This window comes from Denticeps clupeoides, chromosome 5, assembly GCF_900700375.1.
Source record: "Denticeps clupeoides chromosome 5, fDenClu1.1, whole genome shotgun sequence".
Lineage (NCBI taxonomy): Eukaryota > Metazoa > Chordata > Actinopteri > Clupeiformes > Denticipitidae > Denticeps > Denticeps clupeoides.
Window position 1 is genome coordinate 15,284,919 of NC_041711.1, and position 27,972 is coordinate 15,312,890.

At 41.5% G+C, this 27,972-nt stretch overlaps 1 protein-coding gene and 1 pseudogene across 1 annotated transcript; both read right to left on the minus strand.

Annotated features, from left to right (window-relative positions):
- Positions 1–531: 531 nt before the first annotated feature.
- On the minus strand, positions 532–22,896 carry slx9 (SLX9 ribosome biogenesis factor). The gene is made up of 6 exons (XM_028982120.1): positions 22,643–22,896; positions 22,224–22,332; positions 9,666–9,734; positions 7,140–7,299; positions 896–961; positions 532–803 (listed from the first exon to the last, which is right to left on the minus strand). Exons 1-6 carry the CDS (start codon positions 22,823–22,825, stop codon positions 674–676), a joined length of 717 nt encoding a protein of 238 aa, XP_028837953.1. The 5' UTR covers positions 22,826–22,896; the 3' UTR covers positions 532–673.
- Positions 16,860–17,025, minus strand: LOC114791374 (uncharacterized; annotated as a pseudogene).
- Positions 22,897–27,972: the final 5,076 nt, after the last annotated feature.

Below are 27,972 nucleotides of genomic sequence, written 5' to 3' on the forward strand. Positions count from 1 at the left end.
TAAACAAATTCTCTTCTAAACGAATGGCTTAATCAGAAGCCATGAGCATTGGAAGAAGAACCACCCAAGCTTCTTGCCAATCCTTTTCAATCAGATTCTGATAGTTTCTGTTCTCGAAAGCAGTCTCTAGATTAATGTCACAGCTAAAAAAATGCCAGCGTAACACTGTTCTCCTTAATTACAGTGACTTGGGCTAACGTCTGGAACTCATTTCTTATCCATGTCTGGACAAGGCTCGTGAATTTTGCCTATTAACATAACATGGCATGTTATTGAATGTTATGTTGCCATGGATACACTACAGGTTCCCTTGTCATCCAAAGGCCTCAAATTCTTAAGAAGTGTGTGGTGTGTGAACCACAATATAAACATTGCACAAAAACAGCAGTTTACCTGATAAAGCAGTCAGAGACAAACTGAAAAGATTTTAACAGCATTTATTTTTTTGGACAATAAAAGGCAAAGTCACTTATTTCATAAAGGTTTAAAGGATCAAACTCCATACTTCAAACAAACACTGTTTTAAGGTCTCTTGCTTCTGTAAAACTCCACCTGCTCCAGTGGCTCCTGGTTTTGTCACTATTGTACAGGACTGGGGTACAAATGACAATTTGAGTGCGGGTCTGAGGGAGGTCAGGCCACATATGAGAATTCAGTCATTAAATAGCAGGAGTTAACTTGGACTCTTCTCCTCCTCCTCCTGCTTCAGGCGTTTCCTCAGGTGCTCACCGATGGCTGCCAAGGGGTTGGATTTGAAAGCAGGATTTTTCATGGCTTCGCTGAATCTTGAGCGCTCAGACTCCCTGAAACAACATGCGATTTTTTTTCTTTTTAGTCAAAGTTGTGGTGATAGCATTTGCACCATTAGCACAGTCATGTTTCAAGAAATGCTTACAAAAACTTCCTTTTCTGTACAGGCTTCATCAGGCAGAAATCGAATGGTTCAGTCCGCTTCTTCGGTCTAAAAACAGAGGAAAGCAAAATGAAAGCATTCAAAGTATTTTGCTATTAATTTTCTCTCTTTAAATGATTACATGATTAGATTTTCTTGATTCTAAGAGTGAGGGTGAAAGCAGCCGGTAAGGAACAGTCTCATATCCTATCCTGAGAAAACTTCAGAACAGACCAAGAGAAGCCAGAACGAAGGGCCATGTGCCTTTAATCAGACCACTGTGCTAATGTTCATCATTAAAACAGTAGTTTTTGCGCTCAGTCTCTGTAACAAGGGTGCTATGGCAACGGCCTGACTAATCTCTCATTTATAATCTCTTCAAGCTTTATCTTACACACAGCAAACATGTCAGAGACCCAGGAGCACTTACACATCACATCTACAGACAGTCACCACAGTCTTGGCAAGAATGATGCTACTTTTTGTAATGGCATACTATAAAACAGAATTCTATTTTCATGGATGTGGTGAACTCTCATATAAAATAGCTAGCTGGTAATTCAAGTGGGACTTTATATAGACAGTCATGATGTTTGCCTCTAAAGCAAAGCTAAAGTAGTACTATATTATGGGCTATCCTAAGAACAAAAGCCTAGTCACAATGGAAGCATCAATCAAAACCTCAAAAATTCTCTCTTAAATGCAAAATATATGACTAATCACACAGACGAGCCCATCTTTGCAGAGGCTCAGTGGGCTGAAAGCTCATCCTGGGTTCCACAGGATCCAAATATCTTTCTTAAAAGGTACAAAAAATTGTTATATAACGAATCCACCTATATATGAATCCATCTCTGCTGATTACTGCACACATTTGTTCAGGGTGTAGGATTCTTCCAGCATGATTTTCCTTCAGCAGTGGTAGGGGAGTGGGGTCTCCACCAGGGATGTGGAGAGATCTCGTACTACAAGATCTTGTAATATTAATATAATTCTAGTCAAAGGAAAACAGCATCTAACAGCAGTCAGCATGACTTCTGAAATAAGCAAAGATGTCGTCCCCACCACTTCTAAATCATTTGTGTGGCAGCATTTGGCTACCACACAAATTTCAGTAAAAATTTCAACCAAAGGTCCAACGTCTCTACCTTAAAGAAAGAAAGTCCAGTTGCCATGACTCAACTTTCAGACAAATTCACCTGGATGACACAGACATAGACATAAAACAGTGCCATATGTCGCATGCTGAAACTGAGGTGCAGTTGAACAGTGGTGGCCTAGTGGTTATGGAAGCGGCCTAGTAATCAGAAGGTTGCCGATCCCGATCCGCCATGGTGCCACTGAAGTGCCACTGAGCAAAGCACCGTCCCCACACACTGCTCCCCGAGCGCTTGTCATGGCTGCCCACTGCTCACCAAGGGTGATGGGTTAAAAGCAGAGGACACATTTCGCTGTGTCACCGTGTGCTGTGCTGTGCATCACAATGACAATCACTTCACTCTCACTTTTGCTTGCATGGTATTCATGAGGTTTTACACCAAACACACGTTTTTATGAAAGACAAAAAAAGAAAAAAATCCCGCTTTCTAACGCTTGTTCCATGACGCCGCCAGTGGAAGCGGGCAGCAAGCAGTGGTCTGTGCACGTGCGTTACGTGTTCTTTTTTTGGACAAGCAAACACAGACCACGCAATACGCCTGAGCCACAGCGTGGTCTGTCTGACCCTGGCTGTTTGGACTGACCCGCCCACCTCTCCTCCCACAAATAATCATTAGTTGAAGCCTTACACATCATTGCATTCATTTTACACATCATTTAACAATATGGCCAACTTCTCTGTGGATCAATCTTCTCTGCTAAATGTAACTTTAGATGGTTTAATTCCAAGAACCGTGTCTTTCAAACAACACAAGGCAAGATGAGGCATTGATTCATTCTTACAGCACTGATACAAGATGAGAGATTAAGGATGAAATGTCAAAGACGGATGTGGATCAAGCCTGTTCCTCACAAAAGAGTAAGAGCATAGTCAGCATCTCCCACCTCCTACAGGCAGGAGAATCTGTGGATTGTTAAATGTCACTTGGCTCCTACTAGGTAATTCGGATCTGCTGCTGCTCTTCAGGCCTGAATGGCTTGCGTACATAGTCACCGTATGATTCGCCCACAAAGACAGGTTACATGAGCAGAGGTGAAGCTCTGTCTGCTTACACCTCACCTCACTTCACTTCTGTTCTTTTCCGTCTGCTTTAACATTCACTGCAGGTTCCTGACAACTGTGGAAACCCACCCAGAAAACCTCCAGAACAGACAAAAAAATTAATTTAAAAAGCAGAATTTTCATCTACTGGTGAAAAAAAGCCCTCCTGATACGAGCGTGAGACACCCATTTATCAGCAGAGACACCTCCTGTCCAGAAGCTCCAGAAATTCTGCTCTGAACCAGAATTTCAAATGTATCTACAACAAGCCAAATACAACAACACAATCTAAACACTCTGTGGGCTGTAAATGACAGCAATTGTGATGGCTGCTAAATCCCACAATCACATCAGAAAGAAAATAACTTTAAACTTCTGCGTTAGCTTTCCACCAACAGTATTTGGATTACATTTACAACAAAACATGAGAAACATTGAATTTTTGGATTCAATGTGGTAGGCTGCCAGACTCCTGAATATAAGGACCACATAAAAACGGCAGCAGATCTACACAGTGACCTGGCATCTGTGCATGAGGAACATGGCTATGAGTCAACGAGAAACAGTGCATTGTAGTGGGCAGGTTCTCAGTGGGTGGAAGGGCATCCCGTGATTACAAAAACTGCCAGGACGGAAATAGATTTGCTCCACCAGCATTTTGTCTAAATAAAAAATTAAAATAAAAATGAAAAACAGACTGGATCTGGTCCCAGCTGGTTTTGGTCCCTCCCAGAACTGCAATCAGGGATCAAGTGGGATGGTTGACACTGGTGAGTGTGGTTGGTCAGGGCTCGCTTATCAGCCACTCACATATCAGATGGTGTATGACAACCAAACAGCAATGTGAGACTGTAGGTCCTGTATCGTTCCCTCAGCCGAGCAATTACCCTCTGGCTACTCACCTTTATTGGCTTGATAAACCATTCCAGATAAAAATGAATTACCCAGTAATAACGTGAAGCACAGAAGTTCCCCCTTTCTGAACAACATAATCATCATCATCATCTTCTGCACTTCGGGAAATCCTTCCACAACTTATAGGTAGCACAAAGTGTCTCAGGAGGAGCTTCTGTTTCCTCAGGGTGTCTGTAAATGAGGACATCTCCTTGGACAGCATTCTGGAGTCAAACAATTTCTTTTTGAAACTATTGCAATTCCTGCAATTCCGCTCACACCTTAATATGCAGACCATATTTTTAATAGGGCTGCAACTATTGACTATTTTTGTAATAGAGTATTGTAATCCTTTTCATTGAGTACTCAGATAAAATCATACTTTTGTGTTTTTAACAACGATGAAAGGCCTCTTAAAACGAGCAAGCAATTATTCCACACAAAGGAGGTTTTTTCAGACTCAACACTTTCATTAGATCACAGCTTAAAACCTTTGTTATATTGGCTCCAGACCTAAGCCCATTTGATCAACGTTTCTGTGAAACATTTTAGGGCTGAAATGACTACTCGAATAACTCAAATGATTCGATTACTAAAAATATTTGAGGAAAATTCTTTGCCTCGAGGCTTCATTTAATTCGACACCAACGTCCATCTATTATCGTATCGCTCCCGCGGAGCTACGCAGTGCGGAGCTGTTCCGGAGCGCCGGAATCATTGTTCTACACGGACTGCTTAAACTGACGCGCATTTCAAACATTTAAGTACTTCGTCAATACTACAGCACCTTAACCGAAAGAATCTCTAAGCGAACTCGGAGCTTCTACAAGGTATCGTATTTTTATGATCGCTAACTAACATTAGCGCTTCTTAGAACGTACATTATTTGTAATTATTTGTCGATAGTGACGAGGCATGATAAGGCATGAGATCTCACTCATGTAATTCATCCCTCCCGCGCGCCACACACACACACACACACACACACACACACACACACACACACACAGGTTACATCTCAAAACACGCCTTCCCCATACATAAGGTAGTAATAATAAATGCAACAGATGGACAAATCTACAGCAAATAGATTTACTTTTGGGCGAGTTTATAGCATTTGTTGTACATCACAGCGGCACAGGCTTGCACATGCATTGCACACACATGCACTCTCTCTCTCTCTCTCTCTCTCTCTATTTTGCACATTTACATTTACGTTACATTTACAGCATTTATCAGACGCCCTTATCCAGAGCGACTTACAATCAGTAGTTGCAGGGACAGTCCCCCCCAACTTAGGGTTAAGTGTCTTGCTCAGGGACACAATGGTAGTAAGTGGGAATTGAACCTGGGTCTCCTGGTTCACAGGCGTAGTGTTTACCCACTAGGCTACTACCCACTGTGCATAACATTGCACAAAGACAAACATTCTACCTACTTACCTACCTCATCTGGATACATCTGGAAACTGAACTGTATTGTTTAAGTTGGATTATTAGTAATACTTGTATTGTTTATATTATATTTTCTTTGACTTTTTTTGTACCTTTATACTTTTTTCTCTTTATTTTCAGATGGGCTATAGCAGTGGGTACACCCCTTTTTCCTTTTTTTTTTTATTAAAATAAAAAGAACAAATAGGCTAACCTATGTTTCCTCATGAATGTTTCACAGAAAGATCGATTAAATGGGCTTTATTCTGGAGCCAGTAACCCAAAGGTTTTAAGCTTCGATCTAATAAAAGTATTGAGTTTGAATTTAATTGAATTGCTTGCTAATTTTAAGAGGATTTTCATGTTGCAGAACACACTATTGACAGAGTTGTTTAAAAACGCAAAAGTATGAGTTATCCGACTACTCGATTAATCAATAAAAAAACTCGACAGAATACTCTATTCCAAAAATATTCGATAGTTACAGCCCTAAAACATTTATAATGTACATGGAAAAAACTACAACGTCACACACTATTTAGAATTAATAGAAGGCATTTTGCATTTACAATGAGATTAAAAGCAACTCCTTCAGTGCAGACATATTTGACCTTAGTTTTATTTTAATAGTGTACCCGCCTGCTATAGCCCATCTGAGTATCAGATTTAGAAATTATTAGCCTTTCAATATCAGTGTTTCAATACCAAAAGGAAAATCAATGTTTCTGAACATTTTGCCTCTAAAATTTAGCTGTAAATAATTTCAGTGTATAATTTCCAATGCCAATAAATTCACAGTAAAAAAAAATTAAGCACCAGATTTTTAAATAATATTATTCATAAATATTATTTATAAATAAACCAGTCAGGATGCTGTTTGCCTATGGAATCAGAAACAGATGCAGTGATCCACACACATGTTCTCAGTCTCGCTCATTCCATGGTGTGAGCATATGATGCAAACATTAATGTCTCACATGCATGCTTGGTTTGCTTGCTCTAGTTTCCGAGATATTTTAAACAATTTGCGACCAACAATATGTGGGACATTCCCGGAACTTCCGTGAGACTTGGGATATCAGGCAGCCGCATCTCTCTATTTAAAAGTAACGTAAAGACACACACAGAAGATGCTGATTTCTGCCATTTTATCGACTGTGAAAAATGGCCATGGCAGATCACCAAGATAAAGCTGAATTTTTTTCTGTATGTTCTCCGAGATTATGGTGTGCCATGTCCGTTTTACCTTCAATATTTCAAATCATTCAAATAATAGTTTCAGCCCTAATTTAGACATTTCATTTATTCATTAATTCAGTGCTTCTCAACTATCTTCTGTTACGCCCACTATACATGCACTATTTAAATGTAAATTAAATCCTTCATTGTCTTTCCATTTCAAACTTTTATTTTGAAATGTTGGATACAGTCTAAACGTGCAGCAATGTATTGTATATAAAGTATACAACTGAATACAGAACTCACTGCTACCAAAAAAGCATGTTCACCAGAGTCAACATGCGCCCCCCCTCCCGGCATTGCCCCTCTATTTGAGAAGCATTGCAATAATCTCATACTTTATGGTCCATACATACAAAAACACAAATTTACACAGTGCAAATGCTTCTGTATTATTATAACATACATTACTAGGAATGTCACAAGACACTTGACTGACTAGTACAATTAAATAGAGAGGGTTGGTGGTTGAAGAACTTACACCTGTGCCTTTCTGTGGGTGGAGGCTGAAGATGCGGGGATGAGTTTGCTGAGCTCAGGCAGGGCGTCTGCTAATGGGCGCATGTCACCCACCACGGGTGTGGCCTTCCTGCGAGCTTGGGCTGCCTGCTGTTCCTTTGCTATCTTGATGGAGCTGATTTCTGTCATGAAGACCATGGTAAAAACAATGCAAAAGAGAACGGAGTTGAGCTTAAAAAATACAAATAAATAAAGCTTAAATAAATACAAAGGCTAAGAGACTAAACCAGCAAGCAAGAAAAAAAAGCGTGTGGCTGCTTTGCAAGGTGGATATTACAACAAGAGACTCCTCCCTGCCCCTGCTCCAGGTCTGGTGGTTTTCAAACGGGAGCTTAAACACCTCGATCAGCGGCAATGTGTTACAAAGAGGACGGCTTTTCTGAGGGCCGCGGCCATGACGTCCTTCTGCGTCCTGTCTTCTCTACCCCGCTAATTAGGAGCCAGACGTGCTCTGTGCACTGACTGCACGGCAGCGCACCCCTGTTGGCACTGACATGCCAAATCCCTGAGCAGGCCTGGCTAATAAGAAGTGGGTCATAATTAGCAAGAGGGACTTAAAATGCGCTTTTGAAAAACAATATGGCCATTTTGCTGTCTGTCTCCGTGCCGAGGTCTGCATTCGGGCCATTTCTAAAGTGATTTAACTGGGCTTTGCCATTAGGGCCTTTGCACTGAACCCTCAAAATGTTTCTAATTTGTCATACAACGATGGATTTTATGTCCAGTTCCATATACCCAGTAAACCTTCAGTGGAAGAGACATGTGAGGTTAACAGAAGCCTGCAAGGCCTGCCTTATTATTATACTACATTATTCAGAAAACATCTAGAACAGAACACTGCAGGTCCTAAACCTTAAAAGGTCTTAATTGCGCTCGGCGAGGTGATTTTTCATGGTTCTCTCCCTTTTAGCACCATATATGACCGTGTAAGACCCCACTAAACAACTGCGCAGGGCAGCTCGGTTTTGTCGGGAAGCTCATTCCTGAGAAAAGGTGTCATGGAGGAACGCGTGAGCTGTAGTGCAGCGGGAAGGAACATGGTGATGTAATGGGTACATTTTTACGATACATTGCAGGGTGAGCAAAACATAAATGCCATAGTCTCTATGAGGAAGCAAAGAAAAGTTCACCCCGGGCAAAAGGCTCATCTGGATCTCGAACTGGTGTAAACGGTGTATTCAATATTGTAAACAGAGACTGACGAGCAGACATACACAGAACGAACTCCCTCAGGAACGTTCCTTTAAAACTCACATTATTACATTATTAAATTACACAGGCAAAGACAATTAAACAACAGCTACTTTTTTTGTGGTCCATTAATTCTTCATTAATCCATGTTTACATTTTCTACTAGCGGAGAAAAAAAAAATCATTATTACTTCCCGAATAGTCATGATATAAATTGTTATGTCAAATTCATTGCGTATGGATGCTTAGAATTGTGAAAGTAGCCCTGCCTCGTGGGAGTCAGCGTATTTCCTCCATAAACAGGTTGGCAATACTGGGGAAAAATAAATAACACAAAAATGAAATGTGATGATTTTTTGTTCTTCTGTGCGTTTTATAACTGGACCATGAATGACAGCCTGAATGCATAATGTGGACGAGTCTGGTCCAATTCATAAAATGAAAGAGGAGGTCTGTTGTCTGTGTGTGTGCTGGTTTCAGGGTTTATAATATCTGGCTTTTGTAAGCATTTTATATTACCCTTTTAAGATCTCATCTGTAACACCTCAACCATCATCTGCTGCATTCGTGCTTTTGTCTCTTTTCTGAAAGAACCGTTCCACCAGTCAGGTGAATAATGCCAATAGGCACGGCAGGGAGGGGAATTAATGCAAGGCGAATGCAGAAACATCTCCGCTGCACAGTCATGGTCAAACGTACGTTTCTAAATGACGGCTTGCTGTATTGTGCAAAGCATTCACTGCAGCAGCTGTTGTGTGAGGGAAGTTGAGGAGAACATGCAGAAACGCCAAACACACACCAGAACAGTGCGAGAAAACAGTGCGGTGCACATGGTGAGAAAATAACGTTTTCACTTGCTTCTGAACTGCAGGGTCCAGTTTATTAGTCACGACAGAAATGTGACAATTTTCTCCTGCCTCCTTGCCTTTCCCGAAAAATGCACATGTTCTCAGAGGATCTTAGGTTACGGAATGAGTGAAAAGCACCATTAGCGCCTAATTATAATCACAGAGACTACAGCTTGTGTTACTCGGGGAAATGATGCGATCAGCAGATTCGGTTACCAATGACCACAATTACAGAGATGGTGTTGGGTGGGTGCTGAGGGGGGGGTCATTAGATACAGACCAGTCCTGTCCATGCAAGGAGCTTTCATCGTCTGCTTGTCAACAGAGGAAGCTCAATTATTGATTTCTCAAAAGAGTAATCCTTGAAAGATTGACTATGTCTGTGGATGTGCATGAAATGTGGAGTGTTGATAATGAACATGGGGCTTTAGATTTTAAAAGTTGCTCACTGTTGAGCCAGCGCTCTCTCCTCTCTTTCATCTTCTCCTTCTTTGACTGCTGCTTCTTCTCCCTGGTGCCTGCAGAAAGAGTGAGGGAAGCCAGATTAGTGCAGTCAGAACCAACACAAAATGTACGGTGGGACAACGCTGATTGCCAGCAGTACGTATGGGAAACACACACTGGTATATCTCCATGTGTGAAAACCGCATCAACAAGAGTATGGATTGGGGAAATGTGAATGCCTTTGTGGGGAACCATTTTCAAACTGGTCTATATTTGTGGTGCTTGATGGGTGTCATCCAAAATGAGAAAGTAAATTTTTTGGTAATACAACACAATTATCACAAATGATGCGATCATTGATTATCACTACAGATACCGGGAAACCTGGAGGAAACCATGCAAATGAAGGTCCGAGCCTGGTATTCAAACACATAACCATGTAGGTGTGAGGCACATTGCTAACCACCGCATGGCCCTGGTATTTTAATTCATCATGAAATTACTAAAACTTAGTGGTGGGCCGTTATCGACGTTAACGTGGACTCTTATCGGGCTATAAAAAAAAATATCGCCGTTAATCTATTCACAAAGTTGGGTTGGGAGCTGGGTCTATACTACGCAAGCTATTGTGCCGGAGTTAAATGGTTACACTAGATTTATAAGTATATTTCTTCTTTCTTGTGCCTTTTATTTTCTTATTTTCTAAAGACTTATTTTGTTTTTGAGACCCGGTTCAGGTCTCTTGGACACATGGCGGGGAGTTGTTGAGGTGCGTGGGGTTTGTGTGCAAAAAGTTATTTCTTTCATTTTAATTTATGTACATATTAGGAATATTTTGCATGTGTGTTATTTTGTGAATATTTTTTTAATGTTCTTTTAATACTGTATATTGTAGAGAGAGGTGCAGAAAGACTCGATGTGTGACGGGATGTCCTGATGCGACCTTGCTTTGTGTACAGGTATGGCAGTATTGTAAATTATGAATGCTTTATGTTAATGTTCAGTTCTCTTGGACACATGGCGTGAGTTGTGAGAGAGAGAGGTGCAGAAAGACGCGATGTGTGATGCAATGTTCTGACGCGACCTTGCTTTTTGTACAGAATACACTTTGCACAGAAAATCTCTTGGGTGTCAGCTCATCATTTGTGGTTCAAGAAACTAAATCAAAAGTTACACAACGCTACACTATGATGACTTTCACCTTGATATCTTAGCGCGGATGTATACCTAGCCGAATTGCACTGTAGGGGGCAAGAACGAGTCTTCGAACTGTGAAATTACCACATCAAACGTGACGTGGTAACATGGATGCAGCTATTTAACTGAATAAACAGTTGGTAAACACAAAGTACATCTTATTGAACATAATTTATTTTCATCACCAATTATCATAGTAGAACAGCTTTCTCAAGCAGTTGTGATGCATTTGGAAAACAGGAGATGAGCCCCCTGGTCTAATGTGCCACCTGGCTTGAGAAACCCGTTCTCAAAGACTTACTTTTAGTCATTATTTGGGTAGCACACATATTCTGAATGCCTTCGGCAGAATTCAAATGAGCCATTTTAATCAAGATTAATGTAGATTAATCTAAAATATAGATTAATTCCAAGATTACAGTGAGATTAATCTAGATTAAGAAAATTGATCTATGCCCACCTCTGCTAAAAATATATATATATTTTTATATACTGAAATTTATTTGTTATTTCATTTTGCCCTCTTTCATTTCTTCAACTCTGATGCACTGATGCTGGTTACCAATAAAATCAATAATGTTCCACTACAGGATGTAAAACCTCTATTCACCGGGATTCATCTGGTTCTAAGAGTTGAGCAGTTAACATGCTTTAAAAGTTTTCACATTCAGGGATAGCAAGATGATGCTGTTCATTTTAAAGGAACAGCTGAGGCTACATGTTAGTCTAACTTTTTTTAAACAAAGGAAACAGCTCATTTACTGGCAGCCTCAAGGTAAAAATCAAAACAAAGGGCAAAAACTGATTGGAGAAACGCTGGTATGAAGCTCAGAGATCATATCTGGTCAGGAACATACGGAGACTATACGGCTGTTTGTCTTTGTCCACAACATCCTGCCCCCGGATGGCGAGCTCTCTATCAGCGCCACCACCTTGAGGTCCCTCGAGACCAGCCGGCATAGGCTGGATCCAGGAGGACACCAGTCCCACTGCATGTAGGCGTCTGTGGTAATGTGCCCAATCTCCTGCTGCGTGTGGACCAATCACTTGTACGGTTCCCATCTTCACACTTCCTGATAGGAAAAAAAAAAAAGATCCGACTGATAGCAGAGGGCACTGAACAGCCCTTCCTTTAGCAGATAAACAGTCCAATGTTACACAGCACAGGTAATGTGCGCCCCCATCGCAGTGAATCAAACTAATAGCCATGTGTGCCAATCCACCATTCACTTTCATTTCATCTTCAGGCCCACAAATGCACCAGAGAGCTCAGTGCTGCAGGCTTGCTGACGGTTCCAACAACATTGAGTTTTTTAAAGTAAGAGGCTTTAATGTGAAAGAGAGCTGATGTGCTTCACCATGACTGTAAAAGGGTGGAGCGCAGATCGATAGCTCGGCATCTGGGTGACATTGGAAAGCGAAGAGTCAGTGTTGCAGAGGTCTATTTTTATCACCGTGATGGGATTGCTTTTGCAATTAGCGAATGCAGCAGTGCTCAACTGTCATAGGGAGTAAACTAGACCGGCTGTAGACACCCACTGCTCCCCACCCTGCTACATCCACCCCAGTCCACCATCATACTGCATTTAGAACCATTTCGATTGGACAAATCAGATTTTTCACTGGGAAAGTGAAGACCAACATATAAACAAATACATACACACCACATTTATGCGTCTGAAGCAAACCCCACCCCCCCTCATATTGAGCCAGTCACTTTCCTGGGGATGCTCATGCTGACAATTCACTGCACTAGAGCTCATAAACAAACAGTGTGTGGAGTATGAGTGCTGTAGCAGCCTCAATGAGTGTGCTTAAGAGTTGTGATAGAGGATAAACAGGAAAGCTATTAAATGGTGAAATGGGTGTTTTACTGCAGAATCATGGAAACTCATTTAGAGCAAAACTGAACACCACAGAATACGAGCAGGGATGGAAGTAGAAAATAAAAAGAAAGACATCAGACTCAGAAATACACACTTCCACACAGACACACACAAACCTCATCTTCTGCTACAAGATTTGGCAACACTATTAGCCACAGGCCAGAATAAAAGATGCTGAAGTTAAAGTGAGGGAATTCTGATCTGCAGTCTCAGAGCCTCAGTATTCAGAAAAGGAGCAGGAATGTCAGACACTTTTCCTTTAAAACGGTCTAGTTTCATTTAGAGGCAGGTGACAGGTAGGTATTTCTCAGCTTGAGTTGGTTTGTGAGTGTGTGTTTCCTATCTTTCACACCTGAGGGACTTCACAATGACAGGCCAGACACTCAAACAATACCAATAAGTTGCTTCTGGGATTGATTTGTGCCTTTGAGAATCACAATGAATAAGTTATTTTTCGCTCCAATCTGACATTTTCAGTTGGATTTTTTCCACTTCTGATAAGTTTACTTCTGCTACTGACGGCAAGCAGAAACACAGCATATCCCCCAATTCACTGCATACAAAAACCAGCAGGGGCCAGTCTGGTTCGGCATCTCAGGTTCTCATTATGATTTCCATACAATCATATTCAGTATAATAGCTTAAATCAGGATAAATAATATAAGTAAATTTGACTAATAAGAACAAGACAATTCAAATAATTCTGTTAATTTTAGTAAGAGTAACATGGAAAATGTACTTTTGCCTTTAGTCATTTCAGCACAAAGTACTTTAATTGGATTCTGCACCACTGGTGCTAAATACTTATTACCATCAAATGTCGCTGCTTCTTGCTGCAGGTCCTTTAATTCCCTAGAAATAGGCGAGTCGAGTGCCTGGTCTCTGTGATTTATGGCCTGCAGCACCTTCAGGTTTGTGAAGCACATTCAATGTGTCTGGAGACCAAAGCAGCTTTCAGGTGCTCACAACATTAGAGCTGCTCAAGAGCATGGCTCCTCTGTGAGTAACAAGGTAAATCAGAAATGCTGCCTGTGTAATGTAAAAAGCACATTTCAATGACGAAGGAACATTTTATTTTCAATACATTAAAATTCCCCACAGGATCAATAAAAACATCTATCTACATGTACATTACCTTAAATTGAATAACTGTGCTCTTTCAGAATCAGAATCGTATTTATTTGCCAAGTGCAAGCACATACAAGGAATTTGATTCCAGTAGATGGTGTCTCTAAAGTACAGTGTAGGAAAAAAACAACAACAACAATCAACAACAATGTGCAAGGATGTGGTGTTATTTTCAAAGTTGTGGATTGTTTGTGATTTATAAATAAATAACCATATCTACTTTTATGAATAAATAGGCAAAAAACAAAATAAATCTTATATACAAGTGAACATAAAGTGCAGTGTGCAATGATGGAGGTGAAACATTATAGCAAAAGGTACAGATGCAGCATATAAATCTCAACAGCACTTAACAGAATTTCAGCCATTTAACATTTTGCACAAATCCATTCAAAAAGACTATAAAAACATATTGGAAAATTCTTTGAGTAGTGATGATATAATGTCTAGAAAACCATGTTACGTTCAAAATGAATGTGGAAAAACACACTACAGGCTGATCCAACTTTGATGTAAGTCATTAAAACTAGTCAAAATGCGGCTCCGTAGTGTGTGTGTGGCCTCCATGTGCCTGTATGACCTGCCTAAAAATGCCTGGGCCTGCTCCTGCTCCTGCTGAGGTGGCAGATGGGACACCTGAGGGATCTCCTCCCAGACCTGGATTTAAGTATCAGCAAACTCCTGGACATTCTGTGGTGCAACGTGGCATTGTGGATGGAGCGAGACATGATGACCCAGATGTGCTCAATTGGATTCAGGTCTGGGGGACGGGCGGTTCAGTCCATAGCATCAATGCCTTCGTCTTGCAGGAACTGCTGACACACTCCAGCCACATGAGGTCTAGCATTGTCGTGCATTAGGAGAAACCCAGGGCCAATTGATGTGTCATCCTGGATGAGCTGCACTACCTGAGCCACAAGTGTGGGTTGTAGACTCCGTCTCATGCTACCACTAGAGTGAAAGCACCACTGGCATTTCAAAAGTGTCCAAAACATCAGCCAGAAAGCATACGAACTGAGAAGTGGTCTGTGGTTACCACCTCTAGAACCACGCCTTTATTGGGGATGTATTGCTAATTGCCTATAGATTCCACCTGTGTACAACATGTGAAATTGATTGTCAATCAGTGTTGTTTCCTAAGTGGACAGTTTGGAGTTACATTGTGTTGTTTAAGTATTCCCTAGATTTTTTTGGGCAGTGTAGTATAATGTCAGAAGAACCCAGCCGCTGGGATGTGTCGAGAAGGGTGCATGGCATAAAACTTTTGCCCAATAAATTATGCGGACAGCCAGACTAGTTAATTCTCTATGGCAACCCCTAACGGGAGCAGCCAAAGGAAGAAGATGATGGTGATGGTACACTGCAAGAAGACAGACAGCCTTGTCATGAAGACCATCTGCAGCCACCTGCATTGCAGCGATTTACATAGATAGATGAATAGATAGAAAGATAGATACTTTATTGACCCCAAAGGGGACATCATTTATGATTTTTTTAGGCCAAAAGCCCAACTTTTTATTTCTCTTTAATAGAGACACACTCCCATACCATCTGCTGTACAGGCCTCTGAGGACAGACCTGCCCTAACTTCTGAGGCCTGACTTACACAAACAGCAACACAGATGACGTTCTTGCTGCATTTCTACTCCCGGTTTCTAAAATTCCACTAGCTGTTGTCTAAAACTCACCTCTGAAAGTGGCTGTCCAAAGAAAGTGACATTCGGGGTGAGCATGGTGAACCTCTGCCGTCCAGGCATAATAAAACCTAAAATCAATCGTGGTTCTTTTACACTTCTTTTCCTTGTGAAGCACCATAAGAGTAAAAGAAAAGGATCAAATTCTGTCCTCTGCTTTTATTCTCTTCTTCCGGATATTGGTAATGAGAGACGGCGACTGACTCAATACGATAGGCCACCATGTATCCTCCAGAGACATAACTGGAGATTCTTCAATTAGAAAGATATACAAGAGAAAATCCAGACAGACATCAAAACAATATTTTAAAGAATGTATGCCAATACACCTAGATGAACACAAAACTTTTTTTTTTATTGTATAAGCAGTTTTGAGAGCAGGAATGGAAACAGTACTGAACGGAAAAATTTAAATTCACTATGTTTTTAGCAAGAACTGCATGATGAAATCACATTAAAAAAATCCCAATCTAAATTGGTTTGACGTCTCTCTGAATCAACAACTGTACGGATTCAGAACATTTACAATGCCCAGCACATTTCCCAGACTTTGTCTGACTTTGTTCAAAGTGTGAGATCGTGATACAAGCTCATTAATACATTCTTCAGTAATGAAAATTGGGATAATGAGAACAGGGACCCCAAAGAGCAAGGTGCTTAATCAATAAACTCCAAAAGGCCATCTGCTCTGCAGCTAATGAGGTCCATCCTCTCCTGAGTGCAATTTCTTTTATTTTGTCTATTTCATTAGTTTTCCACCACCCAAGTTTAACGGCTCCCCTCTGCATCGTCCATGTGTCCTCCCCCCAACCCACAGTTAATTATTACTCTCATAAACAGAAGGTTCCCTCTTCTGCACTCCTGCACAGGAAACCAGGTGGGACTCGGATCACAAGGGCAAAAAAACAATTCTGCAGTATAACTTGGTTATAAACGATCAACAATTTGACATGTATCTCACAAATATAAATGGCATGGTAAAAGGTGGGAACAGGGCTTGATCAGCCCTATAAATCAATTCTAGTACACTAAACTTTTACTGAGCTTATAAAAAAAATAATATTCACAAGGTGTGGGTGAGTTTTATATGGAATCTTATACATCATAATAAAATTGTATTAGACAGTCTGTTGTCTTACTTGAAAGTGAAGTGATTGTCATTGTGATACACATCACACACAACTAAATGTGTCCTCTGCTTTTAACCAATCACCCTTGGTGAGCATGACAGGTGCCCGTGGAGCAGTGTGTGGGGACGGAACTTTGCTCAGTGGCACCTTGGCCACCACTGCCTTAAAGGTGCTCCGCTCCCACAGGCATTGCAATACTGTGTTAATGCGTGGAGTGCAAGAAGCAAGCCCCTTTGCCAACTCCCAGTTCTAAAAATCCGCTTAATATATAGTCCCCCGCTGGAAGACCGATCAGATTGATCTTGATCTTAGGCAAAAGTTTGGTGGGTTTTTTCTGGGTTTGGCAATGGAGAGGCATCAATGCTGGTCGGCCCATAACCACACAGGATTTCCAGCATACCCTGTGTCACAGTACAATTCTGTTTAGTGACAAGGGCTGTGTTGAATAACTGATCCCCAAGGACAGGACAGCCTAGAAGCCACTCCATACCCTGTAGATGAACCCAATGGTCTCTGATCTCTATGCCAGATGTGACCTGACATGGAGATGACTGAATGTTGATCCTCCACCACAGCATCAGTGTTCTGTTTTTCTTTTATAAAACACTTAACTGCAAGATCATAAAGAACCAGACCATGCACAATTTTCACATCTTTCAGGAATGGTCTTTCAATGGTTCCCAGATAATATGAGGATGGCAGATCCCATGAACTAAATCATTAAGCAACTATGACCCGCTGTGATTCTCTCTGACTTAACTAGAGTCTTGAACTCTGTTTAAACAGTAAAACGCAGAGGTTTAGTTTCCCTTTTATTGAGATTAAAAGGAAACTTAAATTAATTTGTCTGTTCAAAAATGTTTTTAATCTGGAACTAGTCTAAATCCATGGACTGGATACTGGCTTACCATGTTTTAGCAAATACGCAAGTATTCAAATGAGTCAAAAAACATGACTAAAAAAATAATTTAAAGAGTAGCAAAATCTAAAAGAAATTTCAGATGCATTTACAGCAGATTGTTTGCTCATTAAGCAGCATCAGCATCAACATCCCTGGCCTGCTGCCATCTTCTGATCATACTGAATGTAATAATTGTTTGTATGTATGTATGTATCTATAGGGGGCAGTGGTTGGCCTAGCCAGTAAAGAAGCGGACCCGTAATGACAATGACTTCACTTTCTTTCGCATGTTCAGTCATGGACAAAGGTTTTGAGACTGAGTTAAGTACTGGATTACAAACTTTACTGCTTTCATTTTTATTCTGGTAATTTGCATATACTCCAGAATGTTATGAAGAGTATGAATGTCTGAGTAAACATTCATGCATTCAATCATGCCTCTTCTGAATACACCTCAACATTGACACAGAAAGAAGGCTGACAAGACAAGAGTTTAACCTATAGCAGGACGACCACATACAGACTTGTTTTATGTATTTGAGAGTATGTAACACAAAACAAAACTATTCCAAATGAGCAGTACTGAACACATAAAAATCTTCAAGAACCTGTAACATTTTAAATGAAATCAACCTTCCACCTCAAATTTTCCATCGTTATTCAGCTACAAGCCGAAATCAGCAGCAGCAGCAGCCCATCACGCCCCAAATGAGAATTCTCTCCAGCAGAATACTTCACTTGCCACCACTGTGCAAACAAGTGCTTTGTTGTGCCACTGAAGTAGCTGAGTACAGGCTGATAGGCATCTGGAGCGCCGCTGACACTACCTCCATGACTGCTGAATCGGGAAACACAATCTGCCGGCCTGTTTGTGGTGAGGGAGAGGGGGGGGGGAAGTGCTTCCCACCACATGTGTCCCACAGAGGGCATCATGTTCTCAGCATAGGTGAAATGGATAGCGTCAATTATAAACACCGAGAGAATTCCACCTGCCCCCTCCAATCCCACCCCAAGCATCTTCATTTTGATGAAGCATCTTTAGCTGCCTTCGACCCTTCTGGAAGGAACGCGCTCTCTCTCTCTCTCTCTCTCCAGACTGTGGTGAGAAGCAGCGTCTTGGGAGCTGACTCCAAGGTTAAGGATGAGGTTTTCCTGGGTCACATTGCGACACAGATACTCCCAATTAAAGAGCAGAGAGAGGCAGATCTGTCAAAGCAACCAAGGAGGCTGATCTACAGTCGCCCAAGAAAGAACGGAGAGTGAAAAGGGATGCATAAGTACACTCCAGGGAAAATAAAGGCTCTCCTCCTCAGAGGTCCGTAGAGAAGACTCTTTTGACTGGTCAGCTGAGGTCCACACATTCAGCAAACACCGTGTGTGCAGAAAAATACCCGACCCGATCGCAGAAGTGCCACTTCTTACAGATGATCCCTATGAATAACCATAGAGGTTTATGGTTATTATTACATGTTTATTACAGAGAACGCCAGATGCTTCTGCACATTGCTGTTATTTGACAATAATGGCAAACACAGCTTTGCGAGATGTGCTTTTATCCACCATTTTATTAGTCAAGGAAAAATTATTTGATCAATCACTGATTTTGTTTGATTGTCTACTAACAAAGGAATGATCAGTCTACAATTTCAGTGGGAGGTTTATTTGAACAGTGAGACAGAACAATAATTCATAACTATTTTGTTAATGTGCATTGTCATGAATAAGTATTTGACATAAAGGTCACAGAGGTCAGACATTTCTTGTTATTTTGCCAGGTGTGCAGGGATTTTGCAGATTCTCTCCAAATCATTAATGTTTAGTTGTTGATGTTTGGCAACTCGAACAGTCAACTCTCTCCACAGATTTTCTATGGGATTTAGGTCTGGAGACTGACAAGGCCACTCCAAGGCTTCTTTTTAAGCCAATGCTTTGTGGCCTTGGCCGTGCGTTTTGGATCATAGTCATGCTGGAATACCCACCCAAAACCCATTTTCAATGCCCTTGATGAGGAAAAGACACGCTCACAAAGATTTGGTCCCATCTATCCTCTCTTTCTTCCGTTGTCCTGTCCCCTTAGCAGAAAAAGAAAACATAAAGAGAACATAAAGGAACCAGGAATGGTCTTTCAATGGTTCCCAGATAATATGAGGATGGCAGCCCATTCCAGCCTTGTGTAGGTCCACAATCTCGCCCTGGAAAACCTGTTGGTCTTGGCCATAGTGCAGAGTTTGGAATCTTGATGGATTGCTTCTATGGACAGGTATGTTTATACAGGTAAGGAGCTGAGAAGCTCCCAATGTCAGCTCCTTACCTGTATAAAATACAACTGGGAGACAGGGGAGCAAACACTTAATCCTTCATAAAATAAATAATTTTTTTAATTAATCATTTTGGATTTTTTGGTTATTTTTCAAATAAGCCTGAAATTAGACTGAATTTCTTTTTGAAGTGGACAAACTATCAAATCAGCAGGGATTTTTTTTTCTCCCCTGACTGTAGTGGACACATGAATATTCCTATTCATATTCCTGGAATATTCGTCGATGGAGAATTAAAGGTTCTCCAGAGAGCGGATCAGAGCTGTAAGACTGAACCAAGGATGCTGATGTTTCTGTGTGTTTTGAGCATGTGTGTGTGTGGTGTGTGTGTGTGTGTGTGTGTGTGTGTGTGAGAAAGAGACTGAGATCAAGACAAGGGGGGGGGAGTGACAGAGACAAGATGAAGCAGACTGGTGCTATTTTAGTCAAACCCTGCAGCAAGAGAGAAAAGTCATCATTTGCATGAAGCAAGTAAGGGAGAGAGAGTGAGCAAGCTCTGGTTAGCATCACTCCTACACGCTTGTACGCGTGCAGGCTGACACAAAGGAGCCAAAGAAAACATACTAGCAAAATTGCACTAAATATCTCCCCCCCCCCCCCCCCCCCCCCCCCAACAACACACAAAAGCAAGTATTTTAGAAAATACATGAGACCTCTCAATGCAGTCTGCTTTAAAAAGCCAAATACTAATTTAGCAGGTAGTCTCAAACGTAAAGCTTACAGCTGCAGACTAGACACACACACACACACACACACACACAGAGCCACGTGTGTCAAGAGCAGTGATGCAGCTGGATTTCACAAACAGCTTATTTACAACACTGAAGCGCAGCTCATTTTGAACAAGTCTTACTGCAGAGATTTGGACCATTTCTAAACCAACATTCTGTGTGTGTGTGTGTTTCATGAATAAATAAGTGAAGGTCAAGCCTAGAATTGTCGCATTCATCAGTCAGTGTGCACCAATGGGTATATTAATCATATCAGATCTTGACTGGTACAGCACTATGGACTACAAGGCATGATTAAAATCTCTGTTTACTGAGATATTTATTATTTGACATTTGGTAATACACAATACAAAGATTGACATGATATTGACAGAACAGTCAGTGTACTTGGGTATAGTAAATAAATATTTAGTGCCATCAGCTTAGTGTCTGCCAAACCTTTGTGAGGCCAACCAAACCAGTTTATCCGCTGTGGCAACCCCTAACTGGAGCAGCCAAAGAGAGACATTTATGATTTTGTAGAACAGATAAGAAAATCAGTTTCCATCTCAAAGTTGAGATTTTGGTTCATACAAGCACACACAGCAATCTATCTAATCTATTCAGCACTGTCGATCAATCACCATGGTTACAAATAAGTACAGGCAACATACACTGACCAAAGAATGAGAGAATAGATCATTTATATTGCAACATCTATAACTATTTTATATGATATAACATGGTTTGAATCTATGTGTGTACAAATATGTAAAGCAGCAAAACAGTCTGGTAGGTTGAAACTATTATTGATTACTGTTGTGTGAAGGATAAAGCAGTTATTATAGGGCACACAATGCAGAAGAATGGGAACTCAGGGACACTGATGCCTCATTCAAAACATTTAGCAAATAAACGCACTGCAACAACTTCCCCATGCAGTCAACTGGTGACAAATGTCATAGTACGTGGAAAGGAGTAAAAAGCAGAGAAGTGGGTTCTCTGGAGCAATCAATTATACATTGCAATTATACACACTGGCACAGTGTGATGGACAAGCCTGTGGTTTGGGAGATGACTGGAGAACACTACCTGCTTCCAAACGCAACGTAAGTGGCAAAGTTTGTCACTAGTTGCCTGTTGCTGCTCCTCAGGGTGCTAATTTAGCACATTTTGAATTGACCCAACTTCATAAATCCCTTAACTCAACCCCTGACTCTCCAAATGGGAGTGGCATTAAAGCACCAGACCCAGTTACCCCAAAATACCTCCAAACTTTCAGGGAAAAGGTCATTCCACAATGGTCTGGAGGACCTGTATTTGGCACACATTAGAGTTCTGAGTAACTTTAGAGTTCTAATACAAATTATGTATTTACAGATAATACATAAACACATCTCAATTTGTGCATAAACAAAAAAGGAACTTAGACCAATGCATTGTTACAACCATTAATTTCTGAAAAAGGTGTTTGCAAATGACATATTGATTAACTGCATGTGTTTTTTATTCATTTGATTAATTTTAACCGAGCGTTAATGTTTAGTTTGGTTCATTTGTTTGTGTGCGCCATCTAGTGGCGGGAATATAAAAACTCACCCGTTGTATCTGCTTGTACTGGATTCTTCTGCTCTTCGAACTTTAACGTCTGTATGAGTGACTCTGGTGTGATTTCTGTTCCAGCAAATATTCCAACCGGAAAAGAGCTCTGCGCAGAAATGATCCTCATTAGTGATGAACATCAGAAAATAAAACAATGATAAAATATTCCAATTGGAATGTCGAATCTATAGTTCTAGGTACAATTCTAGAAACGATTGTATTACTGAGTAAGTAAAAGATATGGCAAACCATTCCCACTTGGATTTTCCTGTCGTCCTAGTCATTGCATTAATAATTGAAATAATTTTACTATTTTTATATGTATTCGCTGACAACACTAATATTAACATTCGACACTAATAAAGCGGACTAGAGGCTTAATTTATACATATTTTAGTTATTATAATATCTCTAACCTGTACTTGCTTCAGGGGTTCGGCCCTCGCCGCCTGCTGCTGTGCCGCAGCCGGGATCTGAAACGGGGCACCGACAGCGGGCACGGGGAGCCTCTCCAGACTGGACCGCTCCTCCGCGGCGACGTTCAGCTTCACGGCGACCTGGTGGAGCTTCTGTCGGCCTCGTTTTATCTTGCCAACCATCTTGCCACCTGAAGCCGATACACACACTTTTAGAAAGCACGTCTTAATCAACGTGGTTGTTTTGGCTGCACCGTGCTACACCAAAGTGGTCCGGGTGGAACCGCCGTTTGCCTATAAGGTTCCCATGTTTTCATTATTGTCATTGTATTTCGTATTACTGTCATACATATTGAATTTAAATATATTTGCTTATTGAAAGCATAATTTACACTATATTGATTTACTACAAATAGTAGTTAGTTACACAATTATGTGAAAAAGAACATTATCCCAGTTCCTTGACAATACAAAAATATAAGAGAAGCCTATAGATGTCAGGGTGATGCAAGGTAAATCCATTCCTTTACTTACAAAAAAAAAATTTTTTGTCCTGACCTGCTAGTTAGAAGAACATGCAAAGCAGAAAGAGCCAACAGTTGAGCCCAGATCCTTAACCACAAATTCTTTGCCAGCACAGTTGTCTGTGATGCGGAGAATGACAGGATGAGAAGCATCTGGACCTTGCTGACCTCAGCTCCAATTTCTCACAAAGGAGCTTTTGCACTGGAGTGACACAGAAGAGGCAACCTCCACATCCCATTGTTTCCAGACTCTGGATGTGGGTCAAAAGATTTGAGGAAAGCCAAGAGCAGGAATTTTCTTTTCCCTCCGCCAGCGCTCGGCTTCCAGACTGTACAGAGGATTAAACTGGAGGCACTGGAGTAACCCTCCTTAATTCTTCCTCTTATCCCACAGCTGCTGTGCTCGGCTGGCTCTGGTCAACCCTGAGAACTTTTGCAGGCCTCTTCAAAAGTCCTGATTCTGGGTACATTTGTGATTGTGGTATTTGTTGGGGCCTATTTGCTGAGTTCTTCTTTGCACTTGATTCCTTTCAGCTCATTTGATAATGTGATAATGCGCTAGTCCTTGAATTCACACAAGGTTGCTGAGGTCATCCATTTGGCTTAGTTGTGGTGGGGCAAAATTTTAAAAAATGTACACACATATGCATTTATTAGGCGTGATATCAAGCCTATTTCAATTATTTATAAAAACTAAATATTAATTATTGACAACATATTGGTCATTAAAAATTACCAATCGACTTTTTTACTTTGATTTACTTGGAGGTTATGTTTTGGAAGCGTTCTCAGGACGAATTCAGGAAGTGACGTATGAGCTGCTTCCTGTAACAACTCGATGGCGCTGTGTGATTGGTTAGCAACAGATCTGTCCTGAAAGCAGTGTTCTTCTAATTGTTCTTCTACAAGTGCCGGATTAACAGAGCAGACAGTTGCCGTTTTTTTTTGGCAGCAAATGCAAACAAAAATGTGTAAAGAAGCACGCCATGATGAACGTCGGGAGTAAATGTTTCTAGATCGTGGTGGGAATCACAGAGAATCCCGCGATACGATATCAAAACGCAATACACAATCCCAACAGATATCACAATATGACCTAAAAATAAAACCGATCACAACACACGACTTTCTCTAAATAGCTGTATAAATACTACATTCAGCCCTGTATTTTCAAAAATATAATGATTAACATGGGCCAAAAATTGCACAGTGTCCAAAAGTTTTGAGAATGACACAAATACTGTTTTTTACAAGGTTTGCTGCTTCTGTTTGTATTATGCCAATTTGCTTATACTCCAGAATATACATAATTTGCATATACATCTGTTAACCATGGTTACCATGTGCATTCATCATTGTGTTGCACAAAAAGGTTTTTCATAGGCAAGAACATTGCTGCTACTAAGATTGCACCTAAATCAACCATTTATGAGCTCATCAAAAACTTCAAGGAGACACGTTGTGTTGTGAAGAATGCCCAAGAAAGTCCAGTGAGCACCATGACTTCTAAAGATGATTCAGCTGCGGGATTGGGGTGCCACCAGTGCAGAGCTTGCTCAGGAATACCAGGCAGGTGTGAGGCATCTACATGCACAGTCAGGCCTGGTGTCAAGAAGGGCAGCAAGAAGCGTTCTTCTCTCCAAGAAAAACATAAGGACAGACTGATATGTCCTGATATGTTATAAGGCCAAAGTGATAACTAAGTGACTCTGGGAATATATTGGGTCCATGACCAGGAAACTCCCCTAACTTTAATCGAATTGAGAACTTGTGGTCAATCCTCAAGAGACAAATGAACAAACAAAACCCCACAAATTCCGACAAACTCTAAGCTCTGATCATGAAGGAAAATTACAAATTACAATACATTTTGTATGAGATAACATGATACTTTATTAGTCCCACAAGTGGGAAATTTACATTTTTACAGCAAAATGTGAACAGTACATGATAGAAGCAGCAAAAAGTAATTCTAATATCACAAGTTCACAATTCAAACATATATTCTTCAAATAACTTTGGATTAAAATATGTCTATATATAAAAAACTTGTGTGTGCACGTATGTACAGAGTGTATATATATTCAATATCACCTAACCCTGTATCACAATAATGTCACTTCTATGAAAATCCACAAAGGAATGTTGCAATTTATTCGTTACATAAGCTCTCAACAACCACAACACTTCATAGAACTCCATATCACTGCATATCATACCGTGTATGACTGTGTATGTGACAAATAACAAATTGGAATTTAAATTACTGAATTTTTTTAAACTATAAAGAAATACGTTGTTTTTTTTTTTTACAGTATATCGGTAGTGCTGAACGTTGAATTAATCAGCCAGTGAGGACCCGCGCGTGTGAAACGTCTCCTGGTTTTAGTCGGCAGGATTGTCGCCTTTCCGCGGGCGGCCATCGGGCCCTGTCGGGAGACTTTTGTTTTGACACGGCGTCCATACGGGAGCACCGGGCGGGTTCGCTGCCGCCTCCACCCCCACCAGCACCAGCACTCCGCTCCTAAGATGTGAAGATGGCGGAGCTACAAATGCTCTTGGAAGAGGAGATTCCGGCCGGACGCGGTGCCTTGCTGGACAGCTTCGCCAACCTCGAGCGCGTCGCGGAGTACTGCGAGAGTAACTACGTGCAGGTCAGCCTGGGAGCGGGCGCCGGGCGACGTGACGCCTGTACGGGGCTTCGTGGAGCCTGTTAGCGGGCTGGCGCCGCTGTCCAGCGGCGTCTCCCTCCGAGGCTCGCTGCCGTCGCGGCTCCCGCAGACCCTCCGAGCGCCTCTCTGCGGCGCCGAATGCCGAAGGTGCTCCGGGTCGGTGCTCGTTTAGGGGAAGCGAAGCGACCCAAATCCGCAAATCACTGTCGCGGCGATGCTAACTGGCTAACGGGGCTACTGTCGTCAGTGTGTGGGAGCTGCGTGGCCCGGGCCGGCGGTGCCAGTAACCGGTGCGCGTTTCAGCCCGTAACGCCACGACGTTATTTGCGCCGTTGAATCGACACGGACGGAAGTAAACGTGGAATCGAGCCCAGCGGCGTTGCTGTGATTAATAAGTCGTGCGCCGCGTGTGGGCGGTGAGCGACATGCTTGTTTTTGTGTAACGCTGCGCCGCGCGGAATGAGCGTCACCGCCCGGCTCTCTCGTCCAGGCCCGCAGTCTTGCGCCGCGACAGTCGCGGTTTGTTCTAAACGTTCTTAGCTGTTTGACGCCGTCGCCCGATATCGATGTTAGTTTTTTTTCTCATAATAACCCGATTTCCTTATGAACATTTTAAAAACATTTTCAATTTCAAAGAACTTTATTTGTCCCCGAGGGGCAATTTAAAAGGAACAGTGGAGCAGCGCACGTACAACAGTTGTTACAATAGACACAACATATGACACACAATGAGATCTTCCTTGTAATGGAAGGAGTTTTCCTTTCCTTGAAGGGTGTTAAGACTAAATATGTTATGCTATAATGCAGTTAACACGCGCTATTGACATTATGTGCTTTCTCCTTTTAAAGACTGGTGCAGCAGTAAGCCGATATATTTGTGCCCCCGTGAACTGAATATGTGTGTAAATGTGGCATTAAGGGCTGCAAAGAAGGTCGTCTGAGCAGTGAGCCGATATATGGCTGTGGAGGATCCTGGTATCTGGTATTCCTCCTTGGCCCCGATTTCCTTCTTTTCTGATTTTCATTATTTTTAGACTGTTTTCTTTCTTCATGTGTGTGTGTGTGTGTGTGTGTGTGTGTGTGTGTGTGTGGTGTATTTGAGTGAAGGTTGGAGCTGAATATGGCATTAAACTGAATATTTTTCTTGCCAACCACATCCTTCTCATACATGACTGGACTTTGAAGAGGCGGCAGCAGCGGCACGGTGCCGTCTATGAAACAGTCATGAATTTAGGATGCTTTTTTTTGGATGGTGGTGTTGCATGCATTATTATTGCTTTTTTTTTTACAAAAATTGGTGTATTTTATGACATTTAACGCTGAATGCTTTTTAGCACTCTGTCTGGTGTGAAAAACCTTTTTTCTGCCAGATCCAGCAATGTGTGAGGGAAAACAGAGATAACTGCATCCTGTTTTAGAGTAAATGGGGTTAGTTTCACATTAAATAATTTATGACACCAATTAAGAGTGTTTGTGCCTTTGTAACTGCAGCCGGGTTCACTGCCAGTGAAACACAAAGTGACGCTTGTGTGATTTTGTCTGTGTGGAGGGTGACTGCTGATTTAAGGCTGTGTTTTGTCCGTTGCGTACAGTGCCAGACGAGCGAAGATCCCGGCCAGCAGAATTCTGTCATCCTTGATCGTGTGGTGGCGCACCGGTGCCACCCGTCTCTCTAGGAATGTTGACTGAGGGGAAAAACCTAGAAAGTCACAGGAGGTGTCTGTTTTTGAAAGTGGACAAGTCACCGCGGTTGCGGTCGAAAGTGTTTGTGGTGAGAGAACGTCCCACGTACTGCAAGGAAATGTGGGCAGATGTGTGAATGGGAAAATAAATCTATGAGCTTCGTACCTGAAACCAGTAACCTTTTGATCTGCTGGATCAAATGTTGTTGGACCTACTCTGCACTGAGAAAAAGGCGTGACCTGCCGCGTGACATTCTCTTGACACATTCGACATGAATTGTTTATACGCCAGTTCTCTAATTATCGCTGCATTCACCAGCAATTTTTTTTTTTGCTGAGCTGAATCAGATCAGATCTCCAGTTTATTTCTCTCTGTTTCCTGCAGCCAGACGCCACTTGTATTTTGTGTCATTGTTTCAGTTGTACAGCGTTTCCATAGTGATGATGGCAAG

Excerpts from the sequence above, each read along its gene's own strand:
- slx9 (XM_028982120.1), bottom strand. The coding sequence starts at position 22,825 with ATGGTTGGCAAGATAAAACGAGGCCGACAGAAGCTCCACCAGGTCGCC. Across the intron at positions 7,300-9,665 it reads GAGAGAGCGCTGGCTCAACA|AAATCAGCTCCATCAAGATA; the intron begins GTGAGCAACTTT and ends TCTTCATGACAG. Across the intron at positions 804-895 it reads GTACAGAAAAGGAAGTTTTT|GGAGTCTGAGCGCTCAAGAT; the intron begins GTAAGCATTTCT and ends ATGTTGTTTCAG.